The sequence below is a fragment of the Crocuta crocuta genome, unplaced genomic scaffold, assembly GCF_008692635.1.
Source record: "Crocuta crocuta isolate KB4526 unplaced genomic scaffold, BGI_CrCroc_1.0 scaffold661, whole genome shotgun sequence".
Taxonomy (NCBI): domain Eukaryota; kingdom Metazoa; phylum Chordata; class Mammalia; order Carnivora; family Hyaenidae; genus Crocuta; species Crocuta crocuta.
Genome location: NW_027532618.1, coordinates 12,611 through 30,191, shown reverse-complemented (window position 1 = coordinate 30,191; position 17,581 = coordinate 12,611). Strand labels below are relative to the sequence as shown.

Below are 17,581 nucleotides of genomic sequence, written 5' to 3'. Positions count from 1 at the left end.
CCCTCCCCTGCTTATGCTGTCTCTCTCTCTCTCTCTCTCTCAGAAATAAAAAAAATAATAATAATTTTTTTAAAAAATTTTTTAATTAAAAAAAATTAGAAGAAGAAAGTGAGTGTTTGAAGGTGCCTGTGTGGTTCAGTCGGTTAAGCATCTGACTTCAGCTCAGGTCATGATCTCACGGTTCATGAGTTTGAGCCCCACATTGGGCTCTGTGCTGACTGCTCAGAGCCTGGAGCCTTATTCAGATTCTGTGTCTCCCGCTCTCTCTGCCCCTCCCCTGATTGTGTTCTGTCTCTCTCTCTCTCTCAAAAATAAATAAACATTAAAAAAATTATTTTTCAAGTGAATGTTTGTCTTTTACTTTCAGACCACAGTATGCAGTGTCAGGAAGCGTCCAGACTTCTCCGAAACTGGTCAGTGGGATGTTGTCACAGAGACAGAGGGAAAGTGGGACCAAGCTGTCTTTGATGCTGTCATGGTTTGCACTGGACATTTCTTGAGTCCCCATTTACCTTTGGAGTCCTTTCCTGGTGAGTCATTTCTACCTGAGATCATGCCTACTCTTCTGGGTTCTCCTAGAAGGAAGTTATTTATTTGTCATTGGAAAAAATTACTAATGATTATAGGTGATTTATGTTCACCCTCAGAAAAAAATATGTGCAAAATAATTCTAAAAGGTCGAAAGCACTATGGAGGTGTCAGGCCTTATTATTTACTTATTAATAGAAATGCTGCTGTTATTATTTAAGCTTTATCATGCCTGACCTGATTCAAGTTCAATGATCACATAAGACTTGATACTCTCAGATGTGTCATAAAACAAACAAACAAACAAAAACAGGCCTTTGAATCCTGTCATTGGATTACAGGTCATTTGTATCAGGAGTTTATTTAAATAAATAAATAATTAAATACATACATACATACATACATAAAGTGAGAATATAAAGAAACTTGACAGATTTATTTTTAAGAAACAGAGCAGTTGGGGCACCAGGGTCAGTCGCTTAAGCCAACTTTGGCTCAAGTCATGATCTCACGATTTGTGGGTTCAAGCCCCACACCGGGATGTGTGCTGACAGCTCAGAGCCTGGAGCCTGCTTCAGATTTTGTGCCTCCCTCTCCCTCTGCCCCTCCCCTGCTCATCCTCTCTCTCTCAATAAATAAATAAATAAATAAACAATAAAAGAAATAGAGCAGCAATTATACATCCAAAGAAATATTTTCACCCTTCAAAATAGTCATCACAATAATAATCCATAACTGCTAATACCAGGGCTGTCACTGCTAAGGAGTTTTAGAAATTCCTTTTGCAAATGCGTTTGATTCCAATAACACATTTTTTGAAGTGTACAGTTGGCCCTTGATCATCTCAGCGATTAGGGGCACTGACCCCCTGCATAGTCTAAAATCCCTCTATAACTTTAAAAAAAATGTTTTTAATGTTTATTTACTTTTGAGAGAGAGAGAGACACACACAGAGCATGAACAGGGGAGGAGGAAATAGAGAGAGGGTGGACCCAGAATCCAAAGGAGTGTCCAGGCTCTGAGCCATCAGCACAGAGACCAATATGGGGCTTGAACTATGAAATCATGACCTGAGCTGAAGTCAGATGCTCAACCAACTGAGACACCCAGGAGCCCCTGTATAACTTTTGACTCCCCCCAAAAACTTAATACCCTACCATTGACTGGAAACCTTACTGGTAATATAAATATATAATTTAATATAAATATTATTTTAAATATAATATAAATGGTTTATAAACTAGCCTTACTGGTAATATAAAACTGGTAAAAGAAAAACTGATAATATAAAATATAAAAATGGTATATTTTATAATATAAAATATATATACCAGTAATTAAAAATAGTTACTGATAAATATAAATATAACTGGAAATATAAACATAAATATGAATAAGTGTTAATATAAAATTAACTGTATTCCTAAGATAAAGTAAGCTAGAGCAAAGGCAATGTTACTAAGAAACTTGTAAGGAAGAAAAAATACACTTATGGTACTGTATGGTATTAATTGAGAAAAATCCACATATCAGTGGTCCCACATAGCTCAAAACTATGTTGTTCAAGGTGCAGATATATTCATGATTGGCAAATTTCCATCTTTTGAGATCAAAAAAGGATTACTACGACATAGTACAGCTACTCTTCTTCTGTCCCTTAGAAGTGGATTTAAAGGCAATTGAGTAAGTGAAGATTTGAAATTTCTTTATGGAATTAAAAAAACTATCAGTGCGCATGGGTGGCTCAGTCAGTTAACAGTCTAACTCTTGGTTTTGGCTCAGGTCATGATCTCACGGCTTGTGAGTTCAACCTCTGCATCAGTCTCTGCACTGACATGTTTGGCTTCTCTCTCCCTCTCTCTCTGCCTCTCCCACTCTCTCTCTTTTGAAATAAATAAATACACTTTAAATATATATATTTTTAAAAATTAAGAACTCTCAAGGAAGACTATGAAGAATAAAGCTTGCAAACCAGGGCTAAAGAAGAAAATGAAATGTTAGGGGCCCCTGGGTGGCTCAGTCAGTTAAGNTCCCTCTCTCTCTGACCCTCCTCTGCTCTCTCTCTCTCTCTCTCAGAAATAAATAAAACATTAAAAAAAAAAAGGAAGAAAATGAAATGTTAATCTTAGAAATATAATCTCATTGTAATCAAATTAACAAAATATCTTATTCAAAAAAAAATACCTTAGGGATCCAGTGAGACTTCAATGCATAATTTTGCAAAGGAGCAACATTGGAAATGTTGGTCCAGCTCCAGCTTACAGCTAGCCTGGGGGCTTAATTCACAATGACACAGCACTAAAGAAATATAGAACTTGGGCGCCTGAGTGGCTCAGTGGTTGGGCATCTGACTTCGGCTCAGGTCATGATCTCACAGTTTGTGACTTTGAGCCCCACATCGGGCTCTGTGCTGACAGTTTAGAGCCTGGAGCTGCTTCAGATTCTGTCTTCCCCCCTCGCTGCCCCCTCCCCCTCTACCCGCCACGCTCATTCTCCCTCTCTCTCTCTCTCTCAAAAATAAACAAACATAGAAAAAGAGAAATATAGGGGTGCCTGGGTGGCTTAGTCAGTTAAGCGTCCGACTTTCGCTTAGGGCATGATCTCGCGGTTCGTGGGTTCGAGCCCCGCGTCGGGCTCTGTGCTGACTGCCAGCTCAGAGCCTGGAGCCTGTTTCAGTCTATGACTCCCTCTCTCTCTGACCCTCCCCTGCTCACGCTGTCTCTCTCTCTGTCTCCTAGAAATAAAAAAAATAAAATAAAAAATAAAAAAAAGAGAAATATAGAATGGCTAGTTATGTTTCTGTTATGTTTCCATGGGGAAATGTGTACCAAGATCAAATGGCTAATATTTTTGGAAGATAGTATCTTGTCAGGTTTGGGTTGGCTTATCCTCGGCTGTACTTAGACTCTGACTAAAGGTGCTATTTCGAAAGATAAGTCAGGAGTGAGAGGCGAGGATCCGTGCGGCAGTGTAAAGTACATTCTCTGAAAAGAGACTGGGCAAACACAAAGTAGAATCACAAGGCAGGTTGGGATCGTTTCAAGAGCAAACATTTTTACATACCTTAATTATCTCTGGGCTGGAAATGACTGCAATAGAAATATTGGTGTGCCCTTCTTTTTGCCACAAAGCCAAGATTGTGGAGAAGGAAGGAATCCACACACACAGACTTCAGAGACTCCTCCTGAGGGAATCTTAGTTAAGGCCAAGGCTTTAGAAGGATTTGTCAGAGGAGGACACTGGGACAAATATTCCAGTTCCCTCTGTGTTCCTCGCCTGAGGTATCTCAGTGAATGGACACGGAAGTTTCCAGAGAGTCCTGATCTGCTACAGTCCCCTCAGGGCATTGGCCCTTGGCAATAAGTGGCATTTAACATAAAAGTTATAAACAAAGTTCTTTTTTTTTTTTTTTTTTTTTTAAGAAGGCTTCACACCTAGCCCAACACGGGGCTTTAACTCACAACCCTGAGATCAAGACCCGAGCCGAGATCAACACCCGAGCCAAGATCAAGAGTCAGACATTTAACCGACTGAGCCACCCAGGTGCCTCTAGGAGCAAGGGTCTAAAGTCTGGTGGCCTGGACCGCATGCCTGCCCGCCTGGGTAAATGTAACCAAGCGATTCCATTTCAGAGAGTGGTTTAAGAATTAAACGAGATCAGGGTTCCTGGGGAGCTTAGTTGGTTAAGTGTCTGACCAGCTCAGGTCATGATCTCACGGTTCCCGAGTTTGGGCCCAGCGTCTGATTCTGTGCTGACAGCTCAGAGCCTGGAGCCTGCTTTGGGTTCTGTGTCTCCCTCTCTCTCTGCCCTACCCCCACTCATGCTCTGTCTCTCTCTCTCTCAAAAATGAATAAACATTAAAAAAATTTTTTTAAGAATTAAATGAGCTCATCCATGTAAAATACTTACCATGGGACCAGACACAAAGCACTCCATAAATATTTGCTACTGCTGCTGTGACTCATGATCAACTGTGAGCTGTTACCTGAGAATAGTTCAGAGAACCTGCTTCCTAAGAGGCATGTGATTTTTTTCGATTAAGAAATATTCACCCCTGTTAGTCACATTGTTGCAGGATTCTCGCATAGAGAGTTGTGACACCGAGGCTTTTCTTTCCAGGAAGCAACTTTATTCGTGTCGGCACCACTCAGTTGGGTTCGTACCCAAAGAACCAAGCGGCCCACATCACATGGCATGGTTTTTTAATGCATTTTCTATTTCTTTGTCTCCCGTATATGGTAACACACATAAACATGCAGTCTGATTAAGTTGTCTCAGTTTACAAGGCCATGGGGGATGTAGGCACCTGGGTGCATATCTAGGTGACCTTGAAGGCCTCTCTCCTCTCTCCTTTTTTTTTACTCTCTCCTTAGGGAGGGGTTCCTACCACAACATTATCACTGCTGCCTCAGCAGCCATTCCTCCTTACAGTGCCAGCCCCTCCTGGGTCCCATGTGTCAACCCCCGATGGGTAACACAGAGACTGTTCTGCAGCTTACCCCTCTTCAGTCCTCTCTCCAACACACGCGAGTGTTTAAGAGGAACTCTTTAAACACATATCAGTTGTGATCACTAGTTATAGATTAGTGATCTGAATGCCTAATTACGTTTGATCAATTCTTAATCAATGTTCTTACACTTTGTGAACATTGTAAATGGAGTTCAAGTGCCTGATCTTCCTTCCCCTAAGGTTGTTGCTAAGCCTTTCCTAACACATAACATTGGGGCAATAAGTATAAGATGAGTGAACCACAGTAGCAAAATGCTCCAGAGATATTTGGTGACAAGGCAAACTAAGTCCCTTGCCCCTCAACAGCCCCTGAGGGTGTGGCTATATAAGAGAACAATGCAGTAATTGAAGGTTAGAAAGGTGGCCTTGAATTATCAGTATGTTCTACTTTTAGGTTTTTTTATTGTTTGTTTATTTTTGACAAAGAGAGACAGATAGGGTTCAAATAAGAGAGGGGCATGGGGCGCCTGGGTGGCTTAGTCGGTTGAGCGTCAGACTTTCACTTAGGTCATGATCTCGCGGTTCGTGGGTTCGAGCCCCGCGTCGGGATCTGTGCTGACTGCCAGCTCAGAGCCTGGAGCCTGTTTCAGTCTGTGTCTCCCTCTCTCTCTGACCCTCCCCTGCTCACGCTGTCTCTCTCTCTCTCTCCTAGAAATAAATAAAAAAACATTAAAAAAAAAAACTATCAAATAAGAGAGGGGCAGAAAGAGAGGGAGACACAGAATCCGAAGCAGGCTCCAAGCCCTGAGCTGTCAGCACAGAGCCCCATGCAGGGCTTGAATTCACAAACCCTGAGATCATGATCTGAACCAGAGTCGGGTGTTGAACAAACTGAGCCCCCAAACGCCCCATGTTCTACTTTTAGGACAGAAAATGTATAATACATTGCAGAAAAGACTTCTATTTAAAACAAAAAGCAAAAAACTTAAGAGTTGGATGTTTCTGTGCTAAATCGCCCAGTTGTCTAAAAACTGCTGCCCCTGGTTGTTACATTTCATGAGCACCTCAAGGGATGAATTTATTATATGGCATCAGACTTCCCCCAAGTGAAGGGGTGGCACACTGGAAGTGCTCGGTAGTCCCCAGTTTCCTGGTCTCGGACCCAATCCCCACTCATGGATGTGAGATTCAAAAAGGAAAATATAGTAAAAATGAAAGCTGAACCTTGAAGTAACTCATTGTGACATTAGTATATGTTTAATATGGACCTGTTGATTGAAATCAGATGCCTCACAGTCTTTGTGAAAAACATCTGAAAGAAAAGAACTGGTGTAATGATAGATGTAGGCTATGGCCACAGCCCAGTGTTTCCCAACCACTGCTGAGTCCTGAGCTGCTTATTCTAAAAGCAAGTTGATGTGGCATGTATAGAATAAGAACCTCTCATGGTGGGCCCTGGGAATCCTAATGTTGAACAGACTCCCCCAGCAACGTGATTCTAATGGAATCAGAATATAAAAGCCCAGGTGGAGGTAGCATAGTCCTGTTTACCATGGGGCTACCTTTAGATTTTGCCTCTGACATTCGTTGGCACATGGGCAGATCGTGTGTCCTAAGTCCCTATTTCTCCACCTGTGAGATGAAGGGCTCATGGCACCTTCTTCCTAGGTCTGCTTTTGGATGAAACCAAAGGACCTAGCACAGAGTGTTCAGGGGAATTCAGCTCCAGATGTTGGTATGAAAGAATTCTGCCCTCTCTCTTGCAGAAGAGAAATGGGAAAAAAGTTACTGGTACCAAATTAAATATAATTATTTGCTATTTCCAAAGCAAACATAATCACTTAAGTCACTTGAGGGAGAAAAATAGCTGAAATGTAAGCACAAATTGGGAATCAAAAACCCAGAATTTAAATCCTGCCCCTGGCACTTATTAGTTGTATGGCCTTAATTCACTTGGCCTTTCTAAACTCTAATGGATTTACCTGTAAGATAAGGATGAATCACGGCCACCTCCAGGAGGATTGCTACAAGTCCAACTCGAGAGAGTATTTTCATGTGCTTTGAAATCAGATGCCTCACAGTCTTCTGTGAAAACAGTCTGAAAGAAAAGAACCAGTGTAATGATAGATGTAGGCTATGGCCACAGCCCAGTGTTTCCCAACCACGTGCTTTCACGTGATGAGCTGAGCACAGTCCATTAAGATTTTTTGTAAAATGTAGCTTTCTGCCAAACTATAGTATGAATTCATCCTTTGAGTAAACCGACAATGCAATTTACCATGTGCAAAACGATGACAGGATGATACTGTAAGAGAGATGGGGAACGGTCATGGATCCTAAAAGTCCAGGATCTTGGGGCTCCTGGCTGGCCCTGTTTGTTAAGCATCTGACTCTTGATATTGGCTCAGGTTGTGATCTCGTGGTCATGAGAAAAAGCCTCGTGCTAAGCTCCACGCTGAGCATGGAGCCAGCTTGGGATTCTCTGTCTCCCTTTCTCTGCCCCCAATATAAATAAGTAAACTTAAAATAAAAAGCCCAGGATCTTGGATCATAGTGCTTGCTTGCATTTCAATTCCCAACTCCCTACTCATTGACAAGTGTGATCTCACAAAAATCACATAATCCCTCCAAATCTCAGTTTCCACATATGTGAAATATGAATACAATTAGTATAGACTGCAAAAGATTATTCCAAGAAAAATCCATGCTCTATCNAACTAAAAAAAAACAAAAAAAAAAAAAAAAAAAAAAAAAAAAAAAAAAAAAAAGTGTGATACAAAATGTCCCTTGGGTCTCTTAAAGTTTCCCAGCCCTCCTTTTATTCTGAGAGGAAAAGATTATAATCTCTTTATTTCTAAAATGATCCCCACTCCATGCAGAGGCAGCATTAAATCGAAGTTCCAGCTCCCTGAATTTAGAAGTTATTCACAGTGTTAAAGTTTCTTATTGCTTTGGTTTAGAAAAAGGAGAAGATTATATATACACTTGGGTCATGGCTGACATTGCCTTTTTTCTGAAATAGTAGTACGGGTGCATTGTCCAAAAAAGGCCCCACTCTGCATATACATACACTGAAATGCATGTGTCTGTGGTATAAGGGAGAGAAGACTTACTCTCTACCCTCCTCGGTTTGATAACTGGGTTTGTGAAATAAACTAACAACAGGAACTGAAGAGGGGGGAAAGGTATACAAATGTATTAATTTTTAATATTAATGTGGGGGTATCATAGGAAGAAAATGAATACCAGAAAAAGTGGTGAGATGTGACAGTTTATAACATCTTAACAGGGAAAGGGGAAGAGGGTATCGGCAATCCAGGGGAGAGCAAATGTTTCTAGAAAGATGAATGGGACCCTCTGGAGAGTAGATGGGAGATATGACCATTTGTGACAAAGTTAGTCTAAGTATAGACTTCTACTTTCCTTTCCTGTGATGGAAGTCAATTTTCCCTGGTTGATGAAACTACCAGGAAGGAGATTATGACCATGAAGTTAGTTTTGGAGGACTGATCTTTAGGCAGATGTGGGGATTTCTGAGAAAGCCTCTCCCTACATTTGCTGCTTTTCAAGTGCCTTCGTCTCGAAATTACCAGCCTATCAAGACAGCATGTTTTGGGTGGCATGTCCTAAACTCCTTTAGCATGTTAAATATTCAAACACGACAGCAATCCAAAATAATAACAGCACCTAGTCATACAATTTCCTCAAGTAAACAGCAAGGCATTGGAAGACAAAGCCCTGGCCCAAATTAGAATAGTTTCAGAATAAATACATAATTTCTGTCAGTCTTCACTTATACCAGAGTGCAAGAAAGCTACAGCTGTTTGAGTAATGATTTAAAATGATTNCTATTTGTTAAAAATAAATAAATAAATAAATAAATAAATAAATAAATAAAATAAATAAAATAAAATGCTGTCAAAGCCCCTCTGGCATCAGGCTAAGGTTTGCACATTTTGAGATGCCTTTTCTGCTTTTCACTAATGAAGAGTTTTAATACCAATGTAGAACATGTTTTACCTGGGAACATAAACTTTTCTTTGTAGAGTAAATATCAGGGCTATTTCTACCCTATCTATCAAAAAAATAATAATAATTCATAGAAAAGAGGTGCGTCTATAAGGTTCCCTGCTCAAATATACAGTTATAAAGAGCCTGTCATTTTCAAGACATTGGATTAGGTAATATGAAAGACACAAAATCCATGAACCAACCTTGAGGCCTCCAGAAGCTTCTCTCCAGCAAAACCTCAGTAAATAGCTAGAAACCCTTTTCTCTAATGCAGTTATCACATGTGCTGGTCCCTCTTCTCTGAACCCCCTTAGCGCTCCCCTTCTCAAATTCCTAATCGTCCTTCAAATGTCATTCGGCTTTTTTAAGACATTTTTTTTCTTTAGAGGAAGAGAGAGAAAGCACGAGCGGGAAAGAGGAGCAGAGGGAAAGAGAGAGAAAGAGTCCCAAGCAGGCTCCATGCTCAGCACAGAGCCCAACGCGGGGCTCTAACCCATGGCCCTAGTATCATGACCTGAGCCGAAATCAAGAGTCGGATGCTCAACCAACTGAGCCACCCAGACTACCCTCAAATGTCATTCTTTAAAAAAAAAAAAAAATGCCTCCTCCAGGATGCCTTCCTAAACTCAATCTAGACCAGATGCCCCATTGAAGCCATTGCAACAGCTCCTGTTCTGGGAGGCAGTAGACCATCATGCTTGACAGCTAAGCTCCAAACTCAGAGGACCTGAGCTTCTGTCTGGGCTCTGCTAACTACTGTTGTGACCACAGACAAGTTGCTTAACCTCTCTGTACCTCACTCTCAGTCATAGTAAATCTGAATAATAAAACTGTCCACCCATGGGGTTGTTGAGGTTTAAATTAATCAATATTACAAAGTCCTTAGAAGAATGCCTTGGACTTGCATAGAAAGGGCTGAGTCAATGTTAGCTGCTGTCTACTTACCTCTTTCGCATTGGAGGACAGACTCCTTGAGAATAGAGACTGCCTTTTCTCATCTCAAGCCCTAAGCCCAAAACAGTGCCTCCAGGTAAAGGAAAGGCCAGGTATGTAAGGTGCATCTTTTTTTTTTTCTTCAATGTCCGTGCAGATCTGCTCTGTGGGGCTTGCCATTCCACTCCCTCTCCGTGCAATCCTGGGCCATTCCCACTGCTTCTCTGTCAGATCATAGCAAGTCCTCTGATCGCTTTAAAATCACCAGAAAAATTTTCATTTTTATAATGAAACATCTTGCCTCGTGGAATAGTCAAAACTTGCAGCTACATGGGATGGTGGAGCTTTCCCTCCCCCAACTAGAGCCTGCTTTGGGCTGGACGGCCCAGTGGGAAGAATGGCGTGCATGGCTTTCTCCCTTCCTCTCCCAGTTCCTCCTCCCACCAAACCCGACACCCACCAGCTACAGTCTCTAATTTTAGACCCTTCTGGAATTGGAGTCACAGGGGACAGCAAGGGTCTTTTTTTTTTCATGATTAACATTTAATTAACATTGTTAATTAACATTGATTTTTTAAAACTTTTTCAGCTGAAGTACAACACTTAACATTGACCTTAACTTTTTTTAAAAAATAGTTTATTGTCAAATTGGTTTCCATATAACACCTAGTGCTCATCCCCACAAGTGCCCTCCTCCATGCCCATCACCCTCCTTCCCCCCCACCCCCATCAGCCCTCAGTTTGTTCTCATCATTCAGGAGTCTCTCATGGTTTGTCTCCTTCCCGCTCCCCCACTATTTTTCCCCTTCTTTACCCCACGGTCCTCCGATAAGGTCTTCCTAATCATCCTACACATGCAAACATATGGTAACTGTCCTTCTCTGCCTGACTTATTTCACTCAGCATTACACCCTCAATTTCCAACCATGTTGCTACACATGGCCAGATTTCATTCTTTCTCATTGCCATGTAGCATTCCATCGTAGAGATAAACCACATCTTCTTGATACATTCATCTGTTGATGGACACTTAGGCTCTTTCCATGTTTTGGATATTGTTGAGANAAGTCTGGGATAGTGATGCCTCCCGTTTTGGTTTTCTTCCTCAATATTACTTTGGCTATTCGGGGTCTTTTGTGGTTCCATACAAATTTTAGGATAGTTTGTTCTAATGTTGAGAAGTATTCTGGTACAATTTTGATTGGGAGTGCATTGAAAGTGTAGGTTGCTTTGGGTAGTAATGATATTTTAACTATATTTATTCTTCCAATCCATGAGCATGGAATATTTTCCCATTTCTTTGTGTCTTCTTCAATTTCCTTCATAAGGTTTCTATAGTTTTCCTCATACAGATCTCTTGTATCCTTGGTTAGGTTTATTCCTAGGTACTTTATGGTTTTTTGTGCAATAGTGAATGGGCTCAGTTTCTTGATTTCTCTTTCTGTTGCTTCATTGTTGGTGTATAAAAATGCAACCGATTTTTGTACATTGATATTGTACCCTGCAACTTGGCTGAATTCTTGGATCAGTTCTAGAAGGTTTCTGGTGGAGTCTGTAGGGTTTTCTATGTAGAGTATCATGTCGTCTGTGAAAAGTGAAATTTTGACTTCTTCTTTGCCAATTTTGAGGCCTTTGATTTCCTTTTGTTGTCTGATGGCTGATGCTAGGACTTCCAGCACTATGTTAACCAACAGTGGTGAGAGTGGACATCCCTGTCGTGTTCCTGATCTCAGGGGGAAAGCTCTCAGTTTTTCCCCGTTGAGGATGGTGTTAGCTGAGGGCTTCTCATAGATGGCTTTTATGATGTTTAAGTAAGTTCCTTCTATCCCGACTTTCTCGACGGTCTTTATTAAGAAGGGATGTTGTATTTTGTCAAAAGTTTTTTCCGCATCTATCGACAGGATCATATGGTTTTTATCTTTTCTTTTGTTGATGTGATGGAGTACATTGATTGATTTGCGAATGTTGAACCAGCCCTGTAACCCAGGAATGAATCCCACTTGATCTTGGTGGATAATTCTTTTTATGTGCTGTTGGATTCGATTTGCAAGGATCTTGTTAAGGATTTTTGCATCTGTGTCCATCAAAGATATTGGCCTGTAGTTCTCTTTTTTGGCTGAATCTCTGCCTGGCTTGGGAATCAGAGTGTTGCTGGCTTCATAAAAAGAGTCCGGAAGTTTTCCTTCAATTTCTATTTTTTGGAATAGCTTGAAAAGAATTGGTATTAATTCCGTTTTAAATGTCTGGTAGAACTCCCCTGGGAAGCCATCAGGTCCAGGGCTTTTATTTGTTGGAAGATTTTTGATCACTGATTCGATTTCCTCACTAGTGATGGGTCTGTTCAGATTTTCTATTTCTTCCCGTGTGAATTTTGGTAGTGAGTGTGTGTTTAGGAATTTGTCCATTTCTTCTCAGTTGTCCAATTTGTTGGCATATATTTTTTCTTAGTATCCCCTGATAATTACTTGTATTTCTGAGGGGTTGGTTGTAATAAGTCCATGTTCATCCATGATTTTGTCTATTTGGGTGCTCTCTCTTTTCTTTTTAAGAAGCCTGACTAGAGTTTTGTCAATTTTGTTTATTTTTTCAAAGAACCAACTCTTAGTTTCATTGATCTGTTGACTTCTTTCTTTGGTCTCTATGTCGTTTATTTCTGCTCTGATTTTACTATTTCTCTTCTTCTACTGGGTTTGGGGTGCTCTTGTTGCTCTGCCTCTAGTTCCTTTGGCGAGTTGTTAGATTTTGCATCTGTGCTTTCCCTAATTTCTTGAAATAGGCCTGGAGTGCAAGGTACTTTCCTCTTAGGACTGCCTTTGCCGCATCCCATCAAGTTTGGATTGTTGTATTTTCATTTTCATTTGTTTCCATATATTTTTTACTTTTTTCTCTAATTGCCTGATTGACCCATTCATTCTTTAGTAGGGTGTTCTTTAACCTCCATGGTTTTGGATGTTTTCCAGACTTCTTCTTGTGATTGATTTCAAGTTTCAAAGCATTATGATCTGACAGTGTGCATGGTATGATCTCAATTCTTTTATATTTATTGAGGGCTGCTTTATGTCCCAGTATGTGATCTGTCTTGGAGAATGTGCCATGAGCACTTGAGAAGAAAGTGAATTCCTTGGCCTCAGGATGCAGAGTTCTAAATATATCTGCCAGATCCATCTGATCCAATGTGTCATTCCAGTCCATTGTTTCTTTAGTGATTTTTCTGTCTGGTTGATCTATCCATTGCTGGAAGTGGAGTATTAAATTCCTCTGCTATTAGCACATTCTTATCCATGAGATTGTTTCTGTGTTTTTGTGATTAACTGTTTTATATATTTAGCTGCTCCCATATTCGGTGCGTAGATATTTATAATTGTTAGCCCTTCCTGATGGATGGACCGTGTAATTATTATATAATGCTCTTCTTCATCCCTTCTTACTCTCTTTACTTTAAAGGCCAGTTTGCCTGATATAAGTATACTACTCCAGCTTTCTTTTGACTTCCAGTAGCATGATAGGTATTTCTCCATCCCCTGACTTTTAATCTGAAGGTGTCCTCCAGTCTAAAATGACTTTCATGTAGACAGCAAATAGATGGATTTTGGTTTTTTTTATCCATTCTGCTCCCCTATGTCTTTTGATTGGAGGATTTAGTCCATTTACATTCAGTGTTATTATTGAAACATATGGGTTTAGAGTCATTGTGTCCTTTGTGGGGTTCATGCTTGTGGTGGTGTCTCTGGTGTCTTCGTTCCTTGCAACATTTCCCTCAGTGAGTCCCCCTCAGGATTTTTGTAGGGCTGGCTTAGTGGTGCCAAATTCTTTCAATTTCTGTTCACTAGGAAAGACTTTGATCTCTCCTTCTGTTTTGAATGACAGGCTTGCTGGATAGAGGATTCTTGGCTGCATATTTTTTTCTNCTGGTTGATCTATCCATTGCTGGAAGTGGAGTATTAAATTCCTCTGCTATTAGCACATTCTTATCCATGAGATTGTTTCTGTGTTTTTGTGATTAACTGTTTTATATATTTAGCTGCTCCCATATTCGGTGCGTAGATATTTATAATTGTTAGCCCTTCCTGATGGATGGACCGTGTAATTATTATATAATGCTCTTCTTCATCCCTTCTTACTCTCTTTACTTTAAAGGCCAGTTTGCCTGATATAAGTATACTACTCCAGCTTTCTTTTGACTTCCAGTAGCATGATAGGTATTTCTCCATCCCCTGACTTTTAATCTGAAGGTGTCCTCCAGTCTAAAATGACTTTCATGTAGACAGCAAATAGATGGATTTTGGTTTTTTTTATCCATTCTGCTCCCCTATGTCTTTTGATTGGAGGATTTAGTCCATTTACATTCAGTGTTATTATTGAAACATACGGGTTTAGAGTCATTGTGTCCTTTGTGGGGTTCATGCTTGTGGTGGTGTCTCTGGTGTCTTCGTTCCTTGCAACATTTCCCTCAGTGAGTCCCCCTCAGGATTTTTGTAGGGCTGGCTTAGTGGTGCCAAATTCTTTCAATTTCTGTTCACTAGGAAAGACTTTGATCTCTCCTTCTGTTTTGAATGACAGGCTTGCTGGATAGAGGATTCTTGGCTGCATATTTTTTTCTGTTCATCACATTGAAGATCTCCTGCCATTCCTTTCTGGCCTGCCAAGTTTCAGTAGATAGATCTGTCACCACTCTTATAGGTTTCCCTTTGTAATAGGGTCCTTTTATCCCTAACTGCTTTCAGAATTCTCTTTTTGTCCTCATATTTTGCCAGTTTCACTATGATATGTCGTGCAGAAAATCGATTCAAGTTATGTCTGAGGGGAATTCTCTGTGCCTCCTGGATTTCAATGTCTGTTTCCTTCCCCATATTGGGGAAGTTCTCTGCTATAATTTTTTCGAGAACTCCTTCAACGCCTTTCCCTCTTTCTTCCTCTTCTGGAATTCCTATGATACAGATATTTTTCCGTTTGATTGTATTGCTGAGCTCTCGAACTCTCCTTTCATGTTCCTGTATCAGTTTATCTCTCTTTTTCTCAACTTCCTCTTTTTCTATAATTCTGTCTTCTAAATCACTTATTCTCCTTTCTGCCTCTTCAACCTGTGCATTGGACACCTCCATTTTATTTTGCATCTCATTTATAGCGTTTTTTAATTCATCACAACTATTTTTAGGCTCCATAGTCTTTGTAGCAATAGTTTCTCTGATGTCTTCCATGCCTTTTTCAAGCCCAGAGTTTAATTTTATGACTATTGTTCTAAATTCTTGTTCAGTTATTTTGCTTATATCTGTTTTGAGCAGTTCTTTAGCTATCTACTCCTCCTGGAATTTCTTTGGAGGAGAGCTCTTCCGTTTCGTCATTTTGATTAGCTTTCTATCTCTTGTTAGTTTTAAAAGCTTGTTATGCACTCTCCACCTATGAGTGCTGCTGTATCAAAGGCTCTTTGACTGTCCAGAGCCTGTCCGTTCAGAAGGTTTTCTTTGAATGGTGTCTCTTGGTCTCTCTTTTTGAGACCTTGGTTATTTTATTTTCCTACTCGTAGTGGTATTTGGGACTCTCCACCATGTGTACTCTCCCATGTGTACTTTGGCTTGTTTCTTGAGGTAGCCCTGGAAAAGAAAACAGACAAACACACACGGAACAAAGGTACACAAACGCACAGACAAATCCAACAAACACTCAAACCGAAAGGGAAAAAAAGAAAAAGAAAAAAGGAAGAGACACATACAAAAAAAGAAGAAGAAAGAAAGAAAAGAGGAAGTAGGGAAGGTGAATAATAAAAATACATAAAAAAGGAAAAAGAAGAAAAGAAAAAGAAAAAACCCAATAGACAAAGGACAGTCTAAAGCATAGAACCAGAATTCCCAGACACAAATAAATAGCCAGGTGTATGCAGTGCTGGTGGAAGAGCATATACAAAGAGAGAAATGACAGGGCCGGGAGGAAGCAAAATTGGAAATGAAATGAGCAGGCAGAAAGACTAAGAGCCTTAATTCAAAGAAAGAAAGAGGGGAATATGGTTGGAGAGGAGACAAAAGAAATGACGATAATGCTACTCAGAGAAACTACATATATTCTGATTACTCCAGAGAGAAAGAGATAAAAAGTAATGGTGGAGGTATAGAATTTACATCTAGAGAATGGATTAAAGTGACTGTTTAAGCAAGCCAGTGACCAGAATTAATCAGGGCAGTGCATCCATGTTGGTCTTGCCCCAGCTCCAGTAAAAAAAAGAAGAAGAGGGCGGCTCTCTAGCGGGGATGGGCATGGTTTGGTCCAGTGCGTCCTGCGGGGGTCTTGTCTTGGTGGTTGTGGGGAGAAAAGTGGTGGCGCCCCAGTCCCTTCTCACACCAAGTGTTGCAACTCACTCTTTTGGGTGTGATCTCCCTGTGCCAGGGGCATAGCCAAGTTGGGCTGTGCTCTATATCCCAAGCCAGGCCTCGTTTCCAGATCTCAGTCCACACACCCCATTAATATTGCCCAAAATATAAACTTGCAGGTGAGTCCCTCAGAGCAGTTTCAAGCTTCTCGCCTTCCCCCTGGGGATAGAGCCGGAAGCCGCTGCTCCCGTCCCCTGCAGGTCGGGCTGGCGAGCGAGGAGTATTTTCACCAGGGGTCGCCCGGGATGAGTGCATCCTGCCTCTGGTCAGCTGGACAGCAGGGAACCGGGTACCTCTGTGTCCCGAGCACAGATTTTTCCCTTCTCCAGAGACAGGGACAGTGTCTTGAACAGTTTTGGCCACTCTTTCTTTTTTCCCCTAGACTCACCACAGTTCCCTGCAAAGGGGGATCCCTCCTCCCTCTGGGTCTCCAGTCCCGGCCTAATTTTATCTTCCCCAGTTCGCACTCACGCTATAAAGTTTTCTCAGTGGCCTCTGTCTCCTTTTCCTCCCAAACTCCTGGATTCTATAAGGGTTCCTATGACTTCAGGCCTTCTCCGTTTGAGAGATGGGGCGAGTGAAATGTACAGAGCTCCCTACTTCTCCGCCATCTTACCTCCTCCTTAGCAAGGATCTTTTTTGACCAGCACCAATCAGCTGCTAGTTTTCTCTGGCCATGGAGATGCCTAAGATTGACACTTTGTGAGGTGTTTTCATAGGTTCTGCTTCCGAGAGACATTCCATGAAAGAGGATCTGTCAACGCAGCCCCTTATTATGAGACGCACCCTCTCACTGGCCACATACAACTCCTTGAACCCTAGCTCCTCCCCCAGGCATCTCCACCCAGACTGTCTTTAGGGTCTCATTGTCTGGGCAGATGCCTATCTTATGCAAAGTCCCTTTCAAATGGTGTCAGCAGCACTTAGGTGGCACAACTGGTTAAGTGTCTGACTATTGATCTCAGCTCAGGTCTTGATCTCAGGGTCATGAGTTCAAGCCCTGCATTGGACTCCACACGGCATGAAGCCTCCTTAAGCAAAAATTGGCATCATGAGGCTCCTGGGTGGCTTAGTCGGTTAAGCATCTGACTCTTGATTTTGACTCAGGTCATGATCTCACAGTTCGTGGGTTCAAGCCCTACATCTGGCTCTGTGCTGATGTGCTTGGGAATCTCTCTCTCTCCCTTTTTTTGCCCCTCCCCTGCTTGCCCACAGTGTCTCTCTCTCTCTCTCTCAAAATAAATCAACTTAAAAAAATATATATATATATATATTGTGCTATACATTTTAGCTCTT

General features: G+C 41.2%; 1 protein-coding gene across 4 annotated transcripts in view; it reads left to right on the top strand.

Moving 5' to 3' along the window:
* Positions 1–17,581, top strand: part of FMO4 (flavin containing dimethylaniline monoxygenase 4) — a 35,317-nt gene that overhangs the window by 7,787 nt on the left and 9,949 nt on the right. For all 4 annotated transcript variants that reach the window (XM_077780642.1, XM_077780644.1, XM_077780643.1 and 1 more), the window contains one exon: positions 368–530. In XM_077780642.1, the coding sequence (XP_077636768.1) occupies positions 368–530 (163 nt within the window). The remainder of the gene's footprint in view (positions 1–367; positions 531–17,581) is intronic.